We start from the raw sequence: 22,506 nt of genomic DNA, 5'->3' as shown, positions 1-22,506 counted from the left end.
CATCCTTCCCTTTAAAATGAAACAAGACAAGGATTCCTGATTAAAAGATTTTGTATTGAACTTTCTTTTCACTGTATTAAATTTTCTAACCAAACTAATTCGGCAAGAAATAAAAGGTACTCATATTATAAAAATAATAAACATATCTTTAGTCACAGATGGCATGACTATACAGAAAATCCCCAAAATTCTACAAGAAAGTTACTGGAGTTATAATAAATTCAACAAAGTTGTATTTTAAATGATCAACACATGAAAATCAGCAGCAATAAGCCTCTGAAACTAAAATAATTCCACTTGTGATTAAGAAAATAATTTCATTTGTAACCTCACATAAAGAATTTCTAAAATTAATAATACATATAAAAGGTAAAAAAGGAATAAAAAACACATAAAAATAAATTTAGCCAAATACACGAAGAGTTTATACACTTAAAAAAAATATCAAGCAAGGCTAAAAGAATTAAAAAACTTAAGTAAATGGAAAGATATCTTGTGTTCAGGGGCTGAAGGGCTTAATATTGTTATGGTATCAATACTCCCCCAAGCAGTGGACAAAATTGATACAATTCTTAGTAAAATTCCATGTCCTTTGTTTGCAGAAACACAGCTATGCATCAGAACCGCCTCCATGGCACCTAACAACATGAATTACAATATCGAGTTTTCAATCAAACTTAACATACCAGTATGTCAAAACACAGAAAAATATACTCAATAGAAACTGTCTCTGAATGGCCCCAAATGTTGGCTTTAACAGAGTATAAAGCCATTATTATAAATGTGTTTATAGAACCTTCAAATTAAAAATCTAAAGAAGCAGAATTCATCAAATGTAAATTATGAATAAGAAAATAATTATAAGGAGACAAATTAGGATTTTAAAAAGTGCTGTAGCTGAAAATTTTACAAGATATACTCTGCAGCAGATAAGATGGAAAAAACAGCAATTAAATTTCATAAAAACTATTAACCCACAGATTCAAAAAACAGATCTTTTTATGTAGGATAACACAAAGTGATCCTAGACACTAAACAGTTGTACTAGAAAATAACAAAGAACACATTTCCTTACTCCTTCAGAGTGGATCTCAATCTTCCTAATGCCGCGAGCCTTTAATACAGGTCCTCATGTTGTGGGTGACCCCCCAACCATAAAATTATTTTTGTTGCTACTTCATAACTGTAATTTTGCTACTGCTATGAATTGTCATGTAAATATCTGATAGGTAGGATGTATTTTCATTGTTTCCAATTGAACAACATTAAAGCATAATGATTAATCACACAAACAATGTATAATTATATATTGTAAAATATTTATTTCTAAATATAAAGAAATGAAATTTTGTCTTGAAGCATGGTGTAGTATGGGTAACAGTCTTCATACTAGGTACTCATATGTGGGCATGTCTGCATGTGGGCGGACCAGTTTGGAGATGGCGAGGTAAGCGGTGTCTCGGTTCCTAAGACCATCGGAAATATGTGTTTACCAATGGTTTTAGGCGACCACTGTGAAAGGGTCGTTCGACCCCCAAAAGGTCACGACCCACAGGTTGAGACCCGCTGTTCCATAAGATCAGTTAGGGTGCAGGGAATTATTTAATGACTCTTCTAGTCAGTCTTTGTAACTTCCACCAAATAACTGCATGGCACTATATACATAAGGTGCTTATATCCCACCAAAGGGATAGGATAATTTGCTAATAAAGCAAATAAGGAAAATGAGGAGCTGATGCCAGGGGCTTAAATGGAGAGAAAATGTTTTGAGAATGATGAGGGCAATGAATGTACAGATGTGCTTCACACAGTTGATGTATGTATGGATTGTGATAAGAGTTGTATGAAACTCTAATAAAATGATTAATAATAATAATAATAATAATGCAAGTAAGGTACATGACACCTGTGGAGATGGACCATGTAAATAAGGTGTATGGAACCTGAGGAGATGGATCAGTTTTGACAACCTGCTAGGCTTAAAATCAGCCATCCAAAATGAACAGGGGAATTTCACATTCACCCAGAAGAGATGAGAGCAAGTCAGTTTGGGCTATGCAGAGAACCTCTTCCACCCAGAAGACAAAGAGAGTTGTAACCGTGTATACAGCCAGAAGCACCGAAACTTGCACCAACAGAATGAATTGACTAGAAGGCAGATCGCAGGGCTTCCTGGAACACACAGCAAAAAATCTGACTGCTTTAGGGCAAAAACCTTGATGGCAGATCAGGGTGCCTCCACATGAGGCACTTACTAAGTGGAGCTAGGTTTGTTAACCAACAGAGCTAGAGTATTTTTTGGCTAAGGATTACTAGTGGAGGAGGATGACTTTGAGCACTTACTGGCAGACCTGAAAGAACTCTTGGGCAAGGCAAAACCAAGTGACCAAGGGCTACATGCATACAGGCAGGGATAAAAAAAAAAAAGAGGCTATTCTTATCTAAGAATTGTATCTTAAGTGTTCCTTAACCTGAATTGATGTTACTTCCCTAATAAATGCATAACTAAGAGTATGGTCTGTGACTTCTTTCTGGACATTACAACAAATTATCAAACCCAACTGAGAAGGAAAGATTATCAAAGGAAGGATGTTTGTTGTCAGGAGTGGTTAAATGGGTGGTAGATTGTATAGATTTATACAATCACAACAATCGGCTTTGGGTTGTTGATCTTGAAATCTTCCTCTCTTGTGAAGCTAGGAAAGATTTAAACCTCATCATGGGATTTTTATTAGTATTATGCTGATAGCAAAAACAGTCGAAAAAGTAGACCAATAATTGTTTAATATCTGAGTGGCTTAAAAAAGTACATGAAAAAATTGTTACTTTTTAATTGTATTTTTTTCCATGACTTCTTTGGAGCTCCTTTATAGAGGCAAAACATGATATCCCAAAATTGATTTCAACAACATATAAAAGTGCTTTAATAATATAACCAAATAAAATTTATTTGATAAATTCAGAGTTGGTTCACCAGCTAATAGTCAAATTACTGTAAGACAAATAAGCACCCACATGACAACCTCACTTGATGCAGAAAAAGCTTCTCACAATATCCAACACTCATTTAAAACAAAATCTATCAACAAAGTAGTAACAGAAGCAATAGTCCTAAACCTACAGTTAACATCAAACCTGTTAAAAACAAAAGAAAACTAAACTAAATTAAAACGAAAAGCTTTCGACCCTGAAATGAAAAATTAAAATATCAATTATATTCAACTTTGCATCCAGTCAAACAAGATAATAAAAGAGGCAGAAGAAAACCTAAGATCACTAACAGATATTAGGAATAGGAACAATATTTGAATAATTGGCCTACTGGAACAAGACACAGGAAAGAAGTCGAAAGCTAGGGGCGAAGAAAGCTGATGGTGCCCGGCTATCAAAAGATATAGTGTCTGGGGTCTTAAAGGCTTGAAGGTAAATAAGCAGCCATCTAGCTCAGAAGCAACAAAGCCCACATAGAAGAAGCACACCAGCTGTGCGATCACGAGGTGTTGAAGGGATCAGGTATCAGGCATCATTAGAACAAAAAATCTTACCATAGTGAATGGGGGGGGGGATGGAGAGTGGAGACCCAAAGCCCATTTGTAGGCCACTGGATATCCCCTTACAGAAGGGTCTCGGGAAGGAGATAAGCCAGTCAGGGTGTGATGTAGCACCGATGAAAAATACAACTTTCCTCTAGTCCCTAATGCTTCCTCCACCACCCCCACCCCAATATCATGATCCCAATTCTATCTTGCAAGTCTGGCTAGACCAGAGAATGTACACTGGTACAGATAGTAACTGGAACCAAAGGGGATCCACGGTGGATAATCCCTTCAGGACCAGTGATATGAGTGGCGATACTGGGAGGGTAGAGGGAGGGTAGGTTGGAAAGGGGGACCCGATTACAAGGATCTACATGTGACCTCCTCCCTGGGGGACAGACAACAGAAAAGTGGGTGAAGGGAGATGTCGGACAGGTCAAGATATGACAAAATAATAACTTATAAATTATCAAAAGTTCATGAGGGAGGGGGAAGCAGGGAGGGAGGGGATAAATGAGGACCTGATGTGAAGGGCTTAAGTGGAGAGCAAATGTTTTGAAAATGATGAGAGCAATGAATGTACAAATGTGCTTTACACATTGATGTATGTATCAATTGTGATAAGAGTTGTATCAGCCCCTAATAAAATGATTTTTAAAAAAGTCGAAAGCTAAGTAAACAAGGGAATTTGTGGAAGCAAATGTTCCCACCTTAATGAATGAGAATTAGACACTCATACAGGAAGCAGAGAGGACACCAGTTAGAATAAACGTAATCCCCTATGTCAAAAATCCTACAAAATCTACACACTATTAGAACTAATAAATGAATGAACCATTGTCATAGCTTATAAGACCACTATACAACTATCAATTGTATTTCTTTTTTTATTTTAACCTTTTATTTTTCTTTCTTTTTTTACATTTTATTAGGGGCTCATACAAATCTTATCACAATCAACACATATACATACATCAATTGTATAAAGCACATCTGTACATTCTTTGCCCTAATCACTCTCAAAGCATTTGCTCTCCACTTAAGCCCTCTGCATCAGGTCCTCTTTTTTCCCCCTCCCTCCCCACTCCCCCCTCCCTCATGAGCCCTTGATAATCCACAGATTGTTATTTTGTCATATCTTGCCCTATCCGGAGTCTCCCTTCTCCCCCTTCTCTGCCGTCCATCTCCCTGGGAGGAGGTCACATGTGGATCCTTGTAATCAGTTCCCCCTTTCCAACCCACTCACCCTCCACTCTCCCGGCATCACCCCTCACACCCCTGGTCCTGAAGGTATCATCCACCCTGGATTCCCTGTGCCTCCAGCTCCCATATGCACCAGTGTACAACCTCTGCCCTATCCAGTCCTGCAAGGTGGAATTCGGATTATGGTAGTTGGTGGGAGGAAGCATGCAGGATCTGGGGGAAAGCTGTGTTCTTCATCGGTACTACATCGCACCCAGACTGACCCATCTCCTCTTCTAAACCCCTCTGTGAGGGGATCTCCAGTGGTCGACACTTGGGCCTCGGGTCTCCACTCTGCACTTCCCCCTTCATTCACTATGGTATATACACACACATACATATATATATATTCTTTTTTTTTTTTTGCATGATGCTTTATACCTGGTTCCTTTGGCACCTCGTGATCGCACTGGCTGGTGTGCTTCTTCCATGTGGGCTTTATTGCTTTTAAGCTAGATGGCCGCTTGTTCACCTTCAAGCCTTTAAGACCCCAGACACTATCTCTTTTGATAGCCGGGCACCATCAGCTTTCTTCGCCACATTTGCTTATGCACCCGTTTGTCGTCAGCGATCGTATCATGGAGGTGTGCAGTCAATGAGATGAATTTTTGTTCTTTGATGCCTGACAACTGATCCTTTTGGGACCATGCGATCACACAGGTTGGTTTGTTCTTCCATGTGGGCTTTGTTGCTTCTGAGCTAGATGGCCGCTTGTTTATCTTCAAGCCTTTAAGACCCCAGTCACTATCTCTTTTGATAGCCAGGCACCATCAGCCTTCTTCACCACATTTACTTGTTCACCTGCTTTGGCTTCAGCAGTTGTGTCGAGAGAGTGAGCATCATAGAGTGCAAATTTAATAAAAGAAAGTATTCATGCATTGAGGGAGTGCTTGAGTAGAGGCCCAAGGTCCTTCCGCCACCTTAATACTAAACCTATAAATATAGACACATAGATCTATTTCCCCATTCTCATATATATATTTGCATGTACATGTCTTTGTCTAGACCTCCATAAATGCCCCTTGACTCCCAGCTCCTTCCTCCATCTCCCTTGACTTTCCCCCTGCCCGACTACCATGCTCTGTCCCCACCTGGGCTACAGCTATACCTCTTCTCTACGCAACCTTACCCTTGATCATTCCCCACCAGGCCTGCCATTCCCCCCTCACTACCATTTTGGGTCCCATGTTGTTCCCTTGTCCCTATGTTTGTTAACACCACTTCCTTACCCCACACCCCTCCCTCACCCCAAGTCCCCCCGGAACTGTCGGTCCCGTTGTTTTTCCTCCAGATAGTTCATCCAGCCTGTCCTATTCAGACAGACCTGTGGAGACACTAACATGCACGAAAACAAGACAGAGGAAAACAAAGCAACAGTATACAACCAGACAACAAAACAACAAAAACAAACCACTGACAAAGAATAAAACAAAACACTTCACAAAAGAAAAGCTTGTAGTTCGTTCAAGGATTGTTTTCCAGTCCAGTCTGTTGGGGTACCACGCCCTGGCCCCAAAGTCCACTTTCAGCATTCCCTGGGGACCTTGCCACTCCATTCCTTTGCTGTTTCGCTGTACTTCCCCAGTGCTTTGCCTCCGTGTGGTGGGATCAGTTCAGGTGCAATTCCCACACTGTGTCTCTGATGCTGTCCCCTGTATCGCCCTTAGTCACTGAGGGGCATCATTTCTCATAGTGGGGCCAGCCATGTTGTTCTCTCTGTGGACTGGCTGCTCTACTCAGGAACATCATCCGCACGGCCTGGTGGGCCAGGCTGTGCTCCACTCTCTCCTCCTGCCCCTTCATCTGCTCCCGTGTGCTCTGATCAGATATGTCCATCTCCCGGAGCTGCAGAGTCAATGTCGTCCTTTGGAACAAATTCTTTTCGGGGGAGGGCCAGGAATCCACTTAATTTTTGATGCTGGGGCCAGCCTCCCAGTCAATTGTATTTCTATACACATTTTTATTATAGCACCTTATTTTGAAGTGAACTGCCCTTTGAAGTTTTCTGTTGAGATCTTTTACTTCATTTCTCCTACTTGTCTTAGCTACTTTATGACTAAGAGCAAATTTCAGAATGTATTTGACATTCGCTTTGATTGTTTCTTTCCTATATTTTTAGTGACCATTTTTCTCCCATGTATGTTCTTGTTATCACCTCAGCTTGTCAGGTCTTCTGTCATTAGTATTCAGTGAGTCAAATCTATTCTTGAGATGTTCAAGAAATGTAGATGGGATAAACTCAAGGTCATATTTTAGCTATCATAAACTTGTTTAATTTCCATCAACTTCAACCTGTTCTACCTTCAGACCTGGTCTTGTTTTAGCTGGTGAGATAGCTTCTCTATCATCTCTTTTCACAGATGCAGTCAATTTTATTTCTGTGTATTCCATCTGGAAAAGTCCACATGTATAGTCACTGTGTTGCTGGAAAAATGTATTTGCAATGAAGAAATCGTTGGTCTAACAAAATTCTATAATGTGATCTCCAGCTTCTTTCTTTCACCAAGGCCATTTTTTTCAATTATGTTCCTTCCGCGATTTTTATATTTTGCATTCCAATTGCCAATTATTATCAATGAATCTTGACTGAATGCAAAAACTTAGGGTTAGAAAGCCACAAGGGAAGAACATACTCAGCATATCTTAAACAGAAAGGACTTAAGAAAAGAGCCAAGCCTCAAGTTTCAATACTAAAGATTCCGTGGGCAAAATATTGAACAAGGGAGAAAGAATCCAAAGAAGGAACAAATACATAGTCATGTAGAAAAAAGAGGTAGCATATGATTGAGAACCAATGGCACTGAAGGAAGAAGTCCAAAGCACTGAAGACATTAGCAAAAAAAACCCCACTCCAATAACTGATGGAATATCCATCTGTTTCAACAAACAGATGGAGCACTGGAAGCACACAGTCTATCCCGGCCAACTGACTGGAAAAGATCCACATTTGTGTCCATTTCAAATAAAGGTGACTCAAAAGAAAGCACAAATTACAGCACCCTAGCATTGATCCCAGAAGCCCTGGCAGGTAAGTGGCTATGTGTTGGGCTGTGATCAGCGTGGTCAGCAGCTTGAAACCATCAACAAACAGCTCTATCTACGGGAGAAAGACTAGGCTTTCTTTTCCCACAAACCGTTAGTCTCAGAAACCCACAGGAGGTCACTATGAGTGAGCATTGATTCGATGGTCGTGAGTTTTATCAATGATACCACATGCAAGTAAAATTCTGCTGAAGATCATTCAATGATGGTTCCAACAGTACATTGACAGGATGGGTTCAGAAGAGGAGGTGGAACAGGATCTTGGGTGAAGATCGGGAACACCAGAACAATGCTCACTTGTGTTGTATTGTCTATGCAAAGGCATTCGATTATGTGGATCATAACAAACTATGGGTAGTCTTGAGAAGATTGGGAATTCCAGGACCCTTCACTGTGTTCATGCAGATCCTAGAAATGGAGCAAGAGGCAGTTGTGCCAATAGAAAAAGGGAATACAGGAGGTTTAAAATCAGGAAAGGGGTGTGTGTGTGTGTGTTGGGCGTGTATGTGTGTTGGGCTTGTATCCCCTCACCATACTCATTCAATCTGTATGCTGAGCACATAATCAAGAAGCTGGACTACGTGAAGGAGGAAGCGTATTAACAACCTTCAATATGCAGACGACACAATTTTGCTTGCTGAAAGTGACGACATGAACCACTTGCTGAAGAAGATCAAGGATCGCAGAAAAGAAATCCTCGCAGCTGGACCGATAGGGAGCATGATAAATGGAGACAAGATGGAAGTGCTCAAGGATTTCATCTTGCTTGGACTCACAATCGATGCACATAGAAGCGGCAGTAAAGCTTGGGCAACTATGCTGCACACAACGCCTTTAAAGTGTTGAAATGAAAGAATGTTACTTTGAGCCCTAAGGTGCTCCCACCCAAGCCATGGTATAAACAGATCTGTCTTGTAAGAAGTAAAGCCAGAGTGCTCCTTACAAACAAGGATATCAAGACTCGTGAACTTTGGACATGTAACGCCAAGAGCGACGTTTTCGTAGCATGTAATTAAAAAGTATCTGGAACCAAAATTATGAAGCTTTTGGAGCCGATGACGATGTCGACGAAATCGTGGCACTTTACTAGTACAAACGCATACCGCTAGTCATGCATTTTAGTGGCCAAATGCTTGAATAGTGGCACATGTATTGGCCAATTGTGCGTTTGAGGTGAAGTGGTCGTTGGTGTTCAGTGCAGTTTATGATAATTTTCAATCTAGTGAAGTTTTAGTGTTGATATTTTTAGTATATGTTCATAAAACTTTAGTTTTTATCTCAAAGGTGTAATACTCATAGAAAACCATTATATTTATTATATATTTCCACTTATGTTCATCTTTTGAATCCACAGTGACAAAAATTACCACAGCATGGATTGTGGTTTGTTTTATGGAAAATCGCAAATTCATGACCTAGATGGAAGCGGTACAGACTCAGACAAGGAACCAGATGTTAATATGGATGAAATTGGTAAATAAAATGTGTATTGTATTTTAAAATTTTGATTTTACAATATAAAATTTTAACTATATTGCTATTCACACTATTGTGATAATATTTATTTTTTCCCATGATAGGAAATGAATATATGCCCGTCTATTCTGATTTGGGTGAATTAGAAGACCTCGTAGTTAGTAATGATAATACTAGTGAAGATGAGTTAGAAACTTCAGTTGTTGAAGTTGAAGATTCAATTTCAGTAATTACAAGTTCAAAGCCATCTACATCAAAAAATTGAAGAATTCCTCTTTGGTGGCACATTTCTGGAGACGGTACAGCTAGACCTATGCCTGAATGGTTAGGACCAATAGATTCTTCTGGGGTAGTAAAATGTCCTGTTGAATATTTTAGACATTTTTTCTGTAAGGATAGCATTACTCATATTGTCAACCAAGCAAATCTTTATGCAATTAAGAAAAATCCCAATAAACCTCTTATACTGAGTAGCCAAGAACTTGAGCAATTTTTGGGTACACTGTTTGATTTGATAGATTTGCTAATTATACTATACAGAATTCACATCAGATCAAAAAAATTATCATATACTATTTTTTCATTTTATACCTGTGACTGTTGTGAACTCTTGGCCACTTTATCGTGGAGACTGAGAGCCTTCAGTTACAAAAAAAAAAAAAATCCAATGTCTACAAGAGTTCAAAATGAGCATTGCCGAAGCTCTTCTTCTTGAAGGAAAAATAGACCAACACAAAGAGGCAGACCTTCTACTAGCTTTACTGATGTTGAGTTTGCTAACTAAAAGAGAAGAGGTCCTGCCACCAGAAGTATACCCATCTGGATGGTCTTCACCATTACCCTGAGGTCACAAACAGAGGAAGATACAAAAATGTACATTGCAACAGTGCACCAGTATTTTTCTGTAGCAAATGCAAAGTTCATCTTTGTATCACAAAAGAAAAAAATTGTTTTGTTCAATTTCACACAAACTAAACTTATAAACAAATTTTGTATTATATTTTATTAAAAAAATATAAGATGAAAAATAATATAAATGAAGGTGAATTTTTTATTCTTGTATTATAAATCCATGAACAAATGTGACAATTTGTTAACATTAAAAAAACTGAAAATTTTATATTTTTAAATGTATTTTGGTTGTTATATATTCATAACTATGAAAGTAAAGAATAAAAACAAAAAAACCCCTTTTTCCTGAAATTAAAAATTCAGGGCATCATGCTTGCTAAAGTAGAGGGCGATGAAAAAGAGCAAGACACTAGAAAAGACTGACGCAGTGGCTGTAAGAATGATCTCAAATATAACAAATGTGAAGATGGCACAGAAAGAACCCAGTAGTGTTTTGTTTTTGTTGTACATCACTAAGACCACTAGGAGACCTAATACCAGTATCGGTAATAATCCAAAAATAAAGTAGTTTATTCCTTTACAATATTGAAAAAGCATAAAACACAAATTACTTAACAAGAGAAGCACAAGATTTGCACACTAAAATCTACAAAGCATTGAAGACAACTGAAGACCATCTAAGTAAGTGGAGAGACATTCTGTATATCCTGAATGATTCAATACTAGTAAAATCATTCTTCCCATGTTTATCTGAATATTCAGTGTTATCCCTATAAAAATTCTAGCATGCCACTTTTCTTTCCAGAGACGGACAAGCTCATCCTACAATGTTTAAGGAACTACAGGGGATTCTGAATGCTTACTTACATTTCCTGGCTTTGAACATGGATTTCAGGGTAAGGAAAAAGATTTGTTCCCATAAATATTTGCAGTCTCGGAAATCCTACACAAGGTCACTCATAGAAAATAGAAGGTATAGAAAATGAGTCGACAGCAATGGGTTTGGTTTTTTTGGGGGGGGGATAGGGTTGGGAGAGGGTACTGATGGCAAATGGGCATGAGAATTTTCTGACAATCATGTAAATGTTCTAAACTAGGATTGTAACGATGATACAACTCTAAAAATCGAGTAAAAGTCACTAAATTGTACCCTTGAAATGGCTACATGTTGTGGTATAGGAAGTATATGTGAATAAAGCTATCAAATAATGTATAAACAGATAACCATAGGAACTTTAATCTTTTCCAGCCCAAGCTGGGAACTATCTCAGATATCCTTAAACACAAAAGAAAGGAGAAGGGAGGAAACGAAAAAGAAGACTTCTAAAAATAGGAGGGAAAAATAACATAGTGATAAGTTGATAAGAAAGAGACAATGATAAGTGAGACAAGTTACCATTACTGCAGAAGCCCAAATGAGGGTCTAAATTAAGGAGAAATGAAAAAGTACAAATGCATAAAGAGTAAAAGTGAATGACTAAGAGGTCCACAAAAAATGTTTGAGCAGTCATTTCACTGTCTCCTATTAAAATTTGATTTGATAAATGTCAACCAGTGGGGATTTTCTTGTAAATTCCTGAATCCTCTGAATGTAAGCCCTGTGTAAATTTCCCTTCAGCACAGTACCATGTGAATCCTTACAAGGTACTGCCCAGTCCTGGGTTGTTTCATTCCTTCAGTAAACTCTACTTAAAAAAAAAAAAAAAAGGAGGTCCAAGACAACTACTAATAATAGCAAAAACTGTTTAATGAGCATTTCTATGTACCAAGTATTATATTCAACACAATATGATGCTTACTGTGATAATTCTATAAGGCAGGCACTCTATTAAAGGGGGGCACTGAGGCTAGAGAGCTCAATATAAATTTATACAAAGTTATACACCTAGAAAACAGAACGAGTATGCATCCATGTATGTAAGTTTTGTAACTAGGGAGTCAGAGATTGCAGGAAGAAAGGTCATGTCGTTATGAAGTCTTATGTATTTTGTTTGTTCTCCCAATGATGAATAATGTGAGCAACTGTGATCTCAATAATTATGCTACTTTAGGGTAGCATAAGCAATCATATCCACAGGAACACAATATATTTTTAAAGGACGTGATTGAAAGAGCCCTGTTGGAGCAGTTAGTACTGGGCTACGAACCTCAAGGGGGGCTGCCTGCTCCTGTAAAGATTTACAGTTTCAGAAAACTTTCAGAGTCACTAGAAGTAGGAATTGACTCGATGGCATTGGTTAGTTTAAAATACGTGTGGAATCCCATGTTTCTTTTAATTTTATTTGTAATTACTAAACATATTAAATGGGATTTTCTCCCCCAGTTCCAAAAATATTTAGTATAATTATTTACCTTTCTTCCACATGGTTTCTCTACCATGTTGTTGTCACTGTCAGAATTTTCACTCTGAACTGGTTTTGTGACCCCAGATTTGGGCATCTTATAGTTGGCTCAGCTACTTTCTTCTTTTATCGATCTTCTCATTCTGGATCTGTAAGAAATAAATACATAAGGGTTATCTGTGTGTATGTAGATGTGTGTGTATTAGAATCTACTTAAAAAATAATCTACTTTAAAAATTCATGCAATTAGTTCAATTTTGTTATTTGATTTTTTAAGATCTGAATTTCTCAGGGACTACAGTAATGTAAGTTTTCACTGAATCATTTGAGGTTTTAAATTTCTAAAATTTCAATGAAGATATAAATTTTCTAAAATTTATCATTCAAATTCACTGTCTTGTTACTTAAAAAACAAAAGAGCGTAACTTTTGCATTTCTTTCCATTTTTCCTAGACTAATATAGACAGTCTCTGGATTACAAAAAAATTCTTTAATCTGTCTTTAAGTTGAATTTGTACTTTTATATTTAACATCAGTTAGTCAGATGTATGATTTAGTATATAGTTACCTTTCTAGGCATAAAAAAAGAAAAGAAACACTTCTAGATACACTAAAGTATTTTTAACATAATAATAATGACAATAATACGTTTTTGGTGTTTGTTACAAAGTAGCATCTGTTGGCTAATACAAACTACTGCCTATACCTCAAATTTTTAGAATAGGTTTTACAGGGGCTGGTTGGTATCTACAGATTTTACATATCCAATCTCTAGTGTTCTGGGTTTCCATAAACAGTGGAAGTGGAAGCAATGGAAAAAAACTTCGTTTAAGCAAGGTTCTAGACGTATTAGCATCTTAAAGATTCCCGGGAAAGTCAGTGTTGGTCTGAAAGTAATTTCTGAAGACCCAATTTAGGTCTTTGTAGGTTCTAGCAGCAATTTTACAACATCTAATTTCCTCTATATTGGGAGTGCCTGGGCGGTGCTGTGAAGCAAAATTTTGGAAGTTCAAGTCTACCCAGAGCAGCTCAGATGAAAGGCCTGGCAATCTACTTCCCCAAAAATCAGCCCTATGAAGCCTCTGTGGGGTACAACTCCACTCTCACACATGAATTAGAACTGACTTGATGACAACTTCTTAATTATTTAATTCCCCCTATCAAATTCATTCCTACTGGAATCCCTGGCGTGCTTTCTTTTCCTTCACTGAATTCCTAGATACTCTCGAAATACTTTGTCGCTTTACTGTATTGTAATCATTTATAACTTGTTCAGTCCCCAGGGTAGCTAAAAGTAAAAAGACGGAAAATATAAGACTATCAAGTGATGGGTAAGATAGGAGCACTCCTACAAATTACTGGGGTTGGGGGAAAAGGAATGTAAAGCAGTATAGACACTTTATATGAAAAATAATTGGTGATGTCTCTGTGTGATTTCAAAGAATTGTTCACATTCTGCATACTTAGCAAAGTCTTGGTGCCTGTTGGCATCAATACTTGTTTTTTAAGTCAAACAAGTGTAATCTTTACTATAGAATGTCCAAAAGCTATACTTTAAAACTCTGATTTTTTCAAAAAATATTCACACTTTTGAAGCATAAATACTCTTGCTCCCTACAGACCAAACTGTACCATTTAGCAGTAACTCACAGGTTTGAAAGCCTGTAACAGTCATTTCACCACCTTTCTGTCAGTTTATCATGCTGTGGCAGCTTATGTGTTGCTGTGATGTTAGATGTTATGCCAACAGTATTTAAAATACCAGCAGAATAACCCGAGGTAGACAGTTTTCAGCAGATCTTCAGGACTAAGACTAGGAAGAAAGGCTTGGCAATTTAAATCCAAAAGTTAGCCAATAATGACTTCATGGGATCATGACACAACATTGTCCAACACTGTTGCTTTAGGCTTGTCATCAGGAGGTACCAGTTATTGGAGCAGAGGAGGGCCAGTACAAGGCATGAAGGCCCATATGTCTGATACCAATCTATAATTTCCTCTTCAGACTCATAAAACATGCAATAATTCCGAATGCAGAAAGATCACAGGCCAGTGGGTGGAAGGTCTTGTGTATCCACTGGCAGGGTAAACATCTCAGTGCTGGCAGGGGTCTCCACGTGACTCCTTCAGCTCCTGGGCACTAGCATAACTCCATGTGACTTGTCTGCAGGAATGTCTTCCAGGGAGTGTACTTGTGTCCCACTCTCCAAATGAGGTCCTCAAGCCATGGCTTGATGGACAAGCTAGCCTCTACCCCTCCACAAGTTGACACCAGATTATGTAACTAACACAGTGGGGCTTGCATTTTGCTATGATGTCGAACTGGTTTCAGTAGAACTTCTACACTAAGATAAATTGAGAAGGCCTAATACTTTTGATAGCCACGAAAACCATGTGAATCACAATGGTTAGAGCCACAGCTGATTGTGATGCGGGCATGGCATTTTATTTCTTTGGGCATGGAGTCATTTTGAGTCTGTAGTTGAACAGACTGCAAGTAACAACAACTTGTGTTTGACATGAAGGATGTCATCCTTATTATTCTCCCAAATTTCCTCATGTAGTATTGCTGTTGATAACTAAATTATATTTGGAATAATTGAATCACTTTAAAATGTTTTAAGACACTTTGGAACAGAAATTGGTCATGAATGAATATATTTGCAACACTCCATTTCACAGATATTGTAGGATGCCTGTCTTAGAGCTGAGGAACTTTATCAAAAGCAAAAGTACTTTTTGAGCAGAGTCATATTGTAGTTCTAGGCTTAACTTCTGGAGGACCTACCAAACTGATTTTCACCAGCAATGGATAAAGGTCTTGCAAATATATTTTTGATGTCTCCTATTTTCTTTATGAATGTATCTTGCCTTTAGAATTAAGCAAGCTTTCCTAACCCGAGATCAGACAACCCATGAGGGAATACCAAAACAAACCTGATGCCTCCACCCAAAGTTATGTACTTACATTTTTTACAAACCCTATCAGCTTCAAATAACTCTCCATTACACTTAATACATTCATCAAATCTGCGGTTCTATTCTTGGAAATATTTTTCAAAATAATCTGTTTGGATGGCTGACAGCACCTCTCTCATTCCCATCTCCTCCCCCCCCCCCCCCCCCACTTCTACTTCATCAAATAGTCCTTTCAGGGAACTGACTGCAAGTATCAACACATAACTCTGCACCCCCACCACTCCCCAGAGGGATGAAAAACAGAAACGTGGGTGAACGGAGACAGTCGTCAGTGTAAGATATGAAAACAATAATAATTTATAATTTGTCAAGGGGTCCTGAGGGTGGGAGGAGGGAAAAAAAAGAAGAGCTAATACCAAGGGTTCAAATAGAAAGTAAATGTTTAAAAAATGATGATGGCAACAAATGTACAAATATGCTTGGTTCAATTAATGTATAGAATGTTTTAAGAGCTGTAAGAGCCTAATAAAATGCTTTAAAAATAATTTTCCTTATGGCCCTCTTCATTCACAGAAACAAAAAGAAGTCTCATGTCAGGTGAGTAAGGTACACAGGGCAAGCGAGGCATGCTGTGTTTTGCCCAAACCTCCCACACTGAGATGGTTGTGTGAGCAGATACATTGTCGTGGTGACAAAACCAGTTCCATTTCTGCCACGAATCAGGCCTTTTTGGATAAACACTGTTACAAAATGTTTTCAGTACCTCTAAAGAGAAAATGTGATGAACGTTTTGACTTGGTGTAACAAACTCCAAATACATGACAAGCCAACATTTGTAACTGTTCAGGAAGTTGACGGATGTCCAGAATGAAGTGTGTCATCAATTGACATTTCACCTCTTTTGAAACAAGAAAACCACTCATACACTTGAATTGTTCCCATAGCGCTGTCCTAATAAGCTGTGTCCAACATCACAACAGTTTCTGCAGCATTTTTTCCTGAGCAAGAAACAAATTTCTCAGCCGCATGCTGTTCTCTTAAATCAGCCATCACAAAAAAACAGATTTGAGTGAAACTGCTTTTACGAAAAAATTCACTGTGACCAGAGAGAACCCTCCCAGGCAGGCCACTGGGTGCACTAGCTCAGAGAGAACCGCTTAATGCTCCACTGCCTAGAGGTGGCGGGCGGGGGGAGCAGGGAATGCGTATTACAAAAGCTCTGCTCTACCCAGCACAATTCCGTTTTGGTTTTATTCCCAGGGGGAGGGGGTAGCTAGCCCCTTGTATTCAATCTTATTTCTTTTAACTTCTTTTGATGTTTATTCTGCTCATCCATCTGTTATGGCATTCTAAATCACAATCTTATCTTTTATATGTCTGAATCTGCTTTATGACATTAAAGTCTGCTGCACTATTCTGTCCTTCCACTTTGTGCTAATAATTACTGCGTTTATTGTACAGTTTTAAAAAATATCTTACTCCTTCTTATCATTCCTATTTCTAAAATCATGTTGCCAATCCTGACTAAATAAACTTCAGAATAATCTTAACAGATTTTTAAAAATGCTGTTATCTGGTTCAAAGATATAAATGCAAAATTTAATCTAAGGAAGTGCTAGGAAACAGTCTTAAATGGGACAAGCCTTTCTAACTGTTTTAGTCTGGGTAAACTAGGGAAACAAATCCACAGAAATGTGTATGTATAAGAGAGAATGGTATATAAAGGGTAAGTGTACATAAGAAAGCATCCCAATCCAGTGTTGTCCAAACCCGCTTAAGTCCAACATTAGCCCATATGTCCGACACCAATCTACAAAGTCCTCCTCAATCTCACAAAACAGATGCAATGACCCCGACTGCAGGAGGAAAACTGAATCAGTCAATGTGTAAGCATCTCAGCATTGGCAGGGGTCTCCACACGGCTGCTCCTGCACCCAGGGCTGCATCGGGGTAGGTCCAAGCAGCTTCCCCTCAGGGAGGTCTTGCAGGAAGTGAGCCGTGCCAGCTGAAGCAGGGAACTGGCAACTGCACCCGCGTCTGACCATCGGAAAGCAAGAGACCCAAAAACTAGAATGGTGAGACTCACTGAGCCATTTATCTCTCTGCCTTTCAATTAATCCCACATGTGTTTATCAGCCTGGTTGGCACAAGAAACCTTAACTATCACACTAACACGTAACATAATTGCTGAAAACCATCTTTAAGAGTTCTCAAAAAGATGTAAAACTTATACAATCAATTATCATGGAGACAAGAAAACATTTTGCAAACACATGAAAAATTATCAAAACAATAAAGAAAATTAGTAATATGTAGATGATCGACTAACTGCAAAAAAATCGGAAGAGAGCATGAGGGGTAGTTTTTGTTTTTATTTTTATAAATCATATTATTGGGTGGTCGTACAACTCTTATCACAATCCATACATCCATCGTGTCAAGCACATTTGTACACTGTTGCCATCATCATTCTCAAAATATTTTCTTCTTACTTGAGCCCTTCTTATCAGCTCATTTTCTCCCTCCCACCCCCATCCTCCCTTCTTCCCTCCCCCTTGATAATTTATAAATTATTATTTCATGTCTTACACTGTCCCATGTCTCCCTTCACCCCACTTTTCTGTTGTCCATCCCCCAGGGAGGGGGTTAAATGTAGATTATTGTGATTGGTTCCCCCTATCCCCTACCCCTCCTGGTATCGCTACTCTCATTATTGGTCCTGAGGTTCTATTTGTCCTGGATTTCCTCTATTTCCAGTTCCTATCTGTACCAGTGTACATCCTCTGGTCTAGCCGGATTTTTAAGGTAGAATTGGGATCATGCCAGTGGGGAGGAGGAAGCATTAAAGAATTAGAGGGGGGGGGAGTGGGGAGGGAGGGGGAAAAAAAGAGGACCTGAGGCAGAGGGCTTAAGTGGAGAGCAAATGCTTTGAGAGTGATTAGGGCAAAGAATGTATGGATGTGCTTTATACAATTGATGTATGTATATGTGTGGATTGAGATAAGAGTTGTATGAGCCCCTAATAAAATGTAAAAAATAAAATAGAATTAGAGGAAACTTTTTCATCAGTGGTACACTGCACCCTGACTGGCTCATCTCCTCCCTGCAACCATTCTGTAAGGAGATGTCCAGTTGCCTACAGATGGGCTTTTGGTCTTCACGCTACACTCCCCTTAATTCACAATGATGAGTTTTTGTTCTGGGTCTTTGATGCCTGATACCTGATCCTATCGACACCTCATGATCACACAGACTGGTGTGCTTCTTCCACGTGGGCTTTGTTTCTTCTCAGCTAGATGGCCACTTGTTTATCTTCAAGCCTTTAAGACTCCAGATGCTTTATCTTTTGATAGCCGGGTACCATCAGCTTTCTTCACCACATTTGCTTATGCACATGCTGTGTCTTCAGCGATCATGTCAGGAAGGTGAAAAGTGTTTTTGCGTTGAGGGAGTACTTGAGTGGAGGCCCAATGTCCATCTGGTACCTTAATACTAAGCCGACATATGTATATAGATCTATTTCCTCATTGTCATATATAAATATATTTACATATGTACATGCCTATATTTAGACCTCTATAAATGCCCTTTGCCTCCTAGTTCTTTCCTCTATTTCCTTTTTCTTTTAAAGGAAGAGGTATTTTAAAGAACAAGAAATACAAAATGTCCCATTATCTTTTCATTTCATTTTCCACAAAAATTTTAAAGGCCCCTCATGCATGTATTTATTCAAATTCATTCATAATTTTAAAGTTATAGAATAATAAGACCCTACTATTAACTTAAAAGACCAGCAAAGTTTAAGGCTATGTGGGTAAGGATGCAAAGATCAAGCACTGTTGATATGAGATGAAAATCAGGATAACTGTAGTAATCCCCCATGATGAGATCTAATATAATGCAATGACTACCATGTGAAGATCTATTTTATGTAGCAAGTCAAGGGAAAAGCAGTTTCCTTGCAGCATAAACTCTGCTCACTGCCATCAAGTCCATGTGGACTCATAGTAACCCTATAGGACAGGGTAGAGTCGCCCCTGTGAGTTTTCCAAGAGTAGCTAACTCTCGACGGGAGTAGAAAGTCCTGTCTTTCTCCCATAGAGTGGCTGGTGGGGTAACTGATGGCCTTGCAGATTGCAGTCCTTAACTTTTAGCCACCAGCATTCCTTTTGGAAATATAGTCTGCTTCCGATGTAGGTGGATATTATGGTGGTGGTGGTTGGGGGCGGAGGGTTGGGGGGACGGGAAGCGGAAAGGTTTGCTGGGTTTGGACCTGGCAAATGGTTCATTATCTGACCTCCAGTTCTTTGGACTTGACTCAGCAGCCTGCAATATTGCCGGCCAATCCTGCAAGACTGTTACCTTACCTGGGCACCTTGGAATCATTCACCTCAGCAACTAGAAGCCTGCAGTCTGACCTGTTGATTTTTAGTTTATTAATCCCAGCAACTACATGAGTGAGGAGAAGCCAGCAGACTGACATTGAATCTATGGGTTGGGAACTTGTCAGCCTCTAAAACTATGAGTCACTCCTCTCTATGTAAACATATATACAGTTCACTGGTTTTACTTCTTTAGAAAACCCAGCCCAAAGCAGAGGAGAATTTGGTGAAAACCATTCAAGTATATACAAATGTACACTCTTTTGTTCTGGTTATCCAACTGCTAGGTATTTATACTGCAAGTGTACTTAAACAAATATACAAAAATAGTGTATATAGATATTCATTTAACTGTTGTTTCTATGTCCAAAAATGATGAGAAAGTGCCAAATGGCTGCAACATTTTACATTCCCACCAGCAATGAACAAGGGTTCCAATTTCTCCACCTCTCCACCAATTCTTGTTGCTTTCCAGTTGTTTTTAAAAATTGTTTATTCGCATATAATGAACAAATCACACAATTCAATACTTCGATCATATCCATTTCTTTTTTTCTCCCCCCAAACTAAATTATTAGGAATCAATCCAGACATCATACCATTCCATAGTTCAACCATATCAAGCAGTGTTGTACAATAACTACCCAAATCCAGTTCAAACCATTTTCTTCCTTTTTGAACTCCTTGATATCAGCTCCCTCTTACCCTGCTCATCACATCCCAGCCATACCCCCCGGAGCCCTTATTCTAGTTGCTGTCACCATTGATTCACTCATCCTGGGTTTCCAAGACAGAAAAACATAGAAAAACACTGAAGAGTCAAGAGGCTACTGATAATGACAATATACAACAGAGATAAGCTCCAATATGAAAAAAAGAGAACATATTAAAAACCACAACACACCCAAAGTGTACCAGAAGGGAGATCGAATGACAAGGTTCTAACCATAAAAGTTACATTTATCATTTTAATATTCTATAGTCATCACACCAGGTTCTTCGCCTCCCTCAAGCATGGCTAGTAGGAAATCACTGGAGGTGTATTCCCTGTGTGGATCCTACAAATGGAATTTGGGCTTTCACTGTCATCCATAGCCTCTGGGACCATTTTTGAGCTCTGACACCATGAATGGGTACCCCCCCCCCAAAAAAACCCCATTTTTTTCAAAGCGATGTATTTAATTTAAAAAACCAACAACAACCTTATCACTACCAAAGTACTCTCCATTACACTTACTACGTTTGTCAAATCTGTGATTCTATTCTTGGAAACATTTTTGGAACTTATCTGTTTGGATGGCTGACAGCACCTCCCTCATTTTTTTCTTCACCTCTTCTATGTCCTCAAATCACTGCCCTTTCATGCCCCTCTTAATTCGCAGAAACAAAAACAAGTCGCATGGAGTGAGGTCAGGTGAGTAAGGTGCATGGGGCAAGAGATGCATGTGGTTTTTTGCCTGAAACTAGCAGACTGAGATGGCTGCGTGAGCAGGTGCATTGTCGTGATGACAAAACTAGTCCCCTTTCTGCCACATCTCAGGTTTTTTTGGTCACACACTGTCATGCAATATTTTCATAAACTCTAAATAGAAAGCTTGGTTAGCAGCCTGACCTGGTGAAACAAACTCCAAATGCACTATGAGTTGACATCTTCAACCATTCAGGAAGCTGAACGGACGTCCAGATGAGGTGTGTCATCAATCGACATTTCACCTTTTTTGAAACAGAAAAACCACTCATACACTTGTTTTTACCATAGCGCTATCCTTGTAAACTGTGTTCCACCTCACAAGTTTCTACGGCATTTTCCCCAAGCAGGAAACAAAACTTCACAGCCACACACTGTTCTGTGTATTATGAAAGCTCCACCCAGAGGAGCTTTTTATCCATTTTTATTGGGTACCCAGGTGTATTTCCTCCTTCAGATTTGGATTATATAATTTATAATCCTTGAATCACGGATATTGGTGTGTTTCTTCCATGTGGGCTTGGTTGATATCTCACTTTGGAAAAAAGTCTTTAAGACCCCAGATGCTATTCTTTTTGATAGCCAAGCAAAATCTATTATCTTCACTGCACTTTTTTATGGTACCATATTCTATGTGTTTTCTTGTTAAGGGCAAGTATCGAGCAGGGCTATGTTGTAGAAACTAACTGTTCTTAGACTGGAGCACGGAATAAAAGCGAGTCCCAGATCCATTCTTGAATCTATGTTTTTTATCCGCCTCTGATTCACCTTACAGACATCCTTGTTATTTTATGGTAGCGAATCCTAACAACCATCTCCTGGAGCATACGGGCATTATGTTTATAGTGTCATTGATTATAGCCCATGGTACTAATTTTAAAATACTATTGAGTGGAAGCCTGGTGATATAGTGATTACACATTGGGCTGCGCGCTACATAGACAGCAGTTCAAAATCAGCAGCAGCTATGTGCAAGAAACACTGGGCTTTCTATTCTAGTTAAGTTAGTCTCAGAAACCTACAGGGGGTCACTATGAGTCAGCATTGACTTGATGGCAATGAATTTGGTTTTGGGGGGTGTTTCTGTGTGTGAAAGGATATTGAACAAGTGTAGGTTAACTACATATTGCAATACCTAGATTATTCACCTGTACAGAATAAATCGTTACGTGGCTGGAGGCAAAAACAATGGCAGTTGGTGATAAGGCAAAATTACAATAATGTTCACTGACAATGTCAGACACAGG

At 38.9% G+C, this 22,506-nt stretch overlaps 1 protein-coding gene across 5 annotated transcripts in view; it reads right to left on the bottom strand.

Annotated features, from left to right (window-relative positions):
• ANKRD12 (ankyrin repeat domain 12) overlaps positions 1-22,506 on the bottom strand; it is a 186,043-nt gene that overhangs the window by 131,133 nt on the left and 32,404 nt on the right. For all 5 annotated transcript variants that reach the window (XM_075533023.1, XM_075533025.1, XM_075533024.1 and 2 more), the window contains exon 2: positions 12,501-12,639. In XM_075533023.1, the coding sequence (XP_075389138.1) occupies positions 12,501-12,587 (87 nt within the window). In that variant the 5' untranslated portion in view covers positions 12,588-12,639. The remainder of the gene's footprint in view (positions 1-12,500; positions 12,640-22,506) is intronic.

The sequence above is a fragment of the Tenrec ecaudatus genome, chromosome 15 (assembly GCF_050624435.1).
Source record: "Tenrec ecaudatus isolate mTenEca1 chromosome 15, mTenEca1.hap1, whole genome shotgun sequence".
In the NCBI taxonomy this organism is placed as follows: Eukaryota; Metazoa; Chordata; class Mammalia; order Afrosoricida; family Tenrecidae; genus Tenrec; species Tenrec ecaudatus.
Note: the sequence above shows the minus strand (reverse complement) of the source record. Positions and strands in the feature narration are given on the sequence as shown.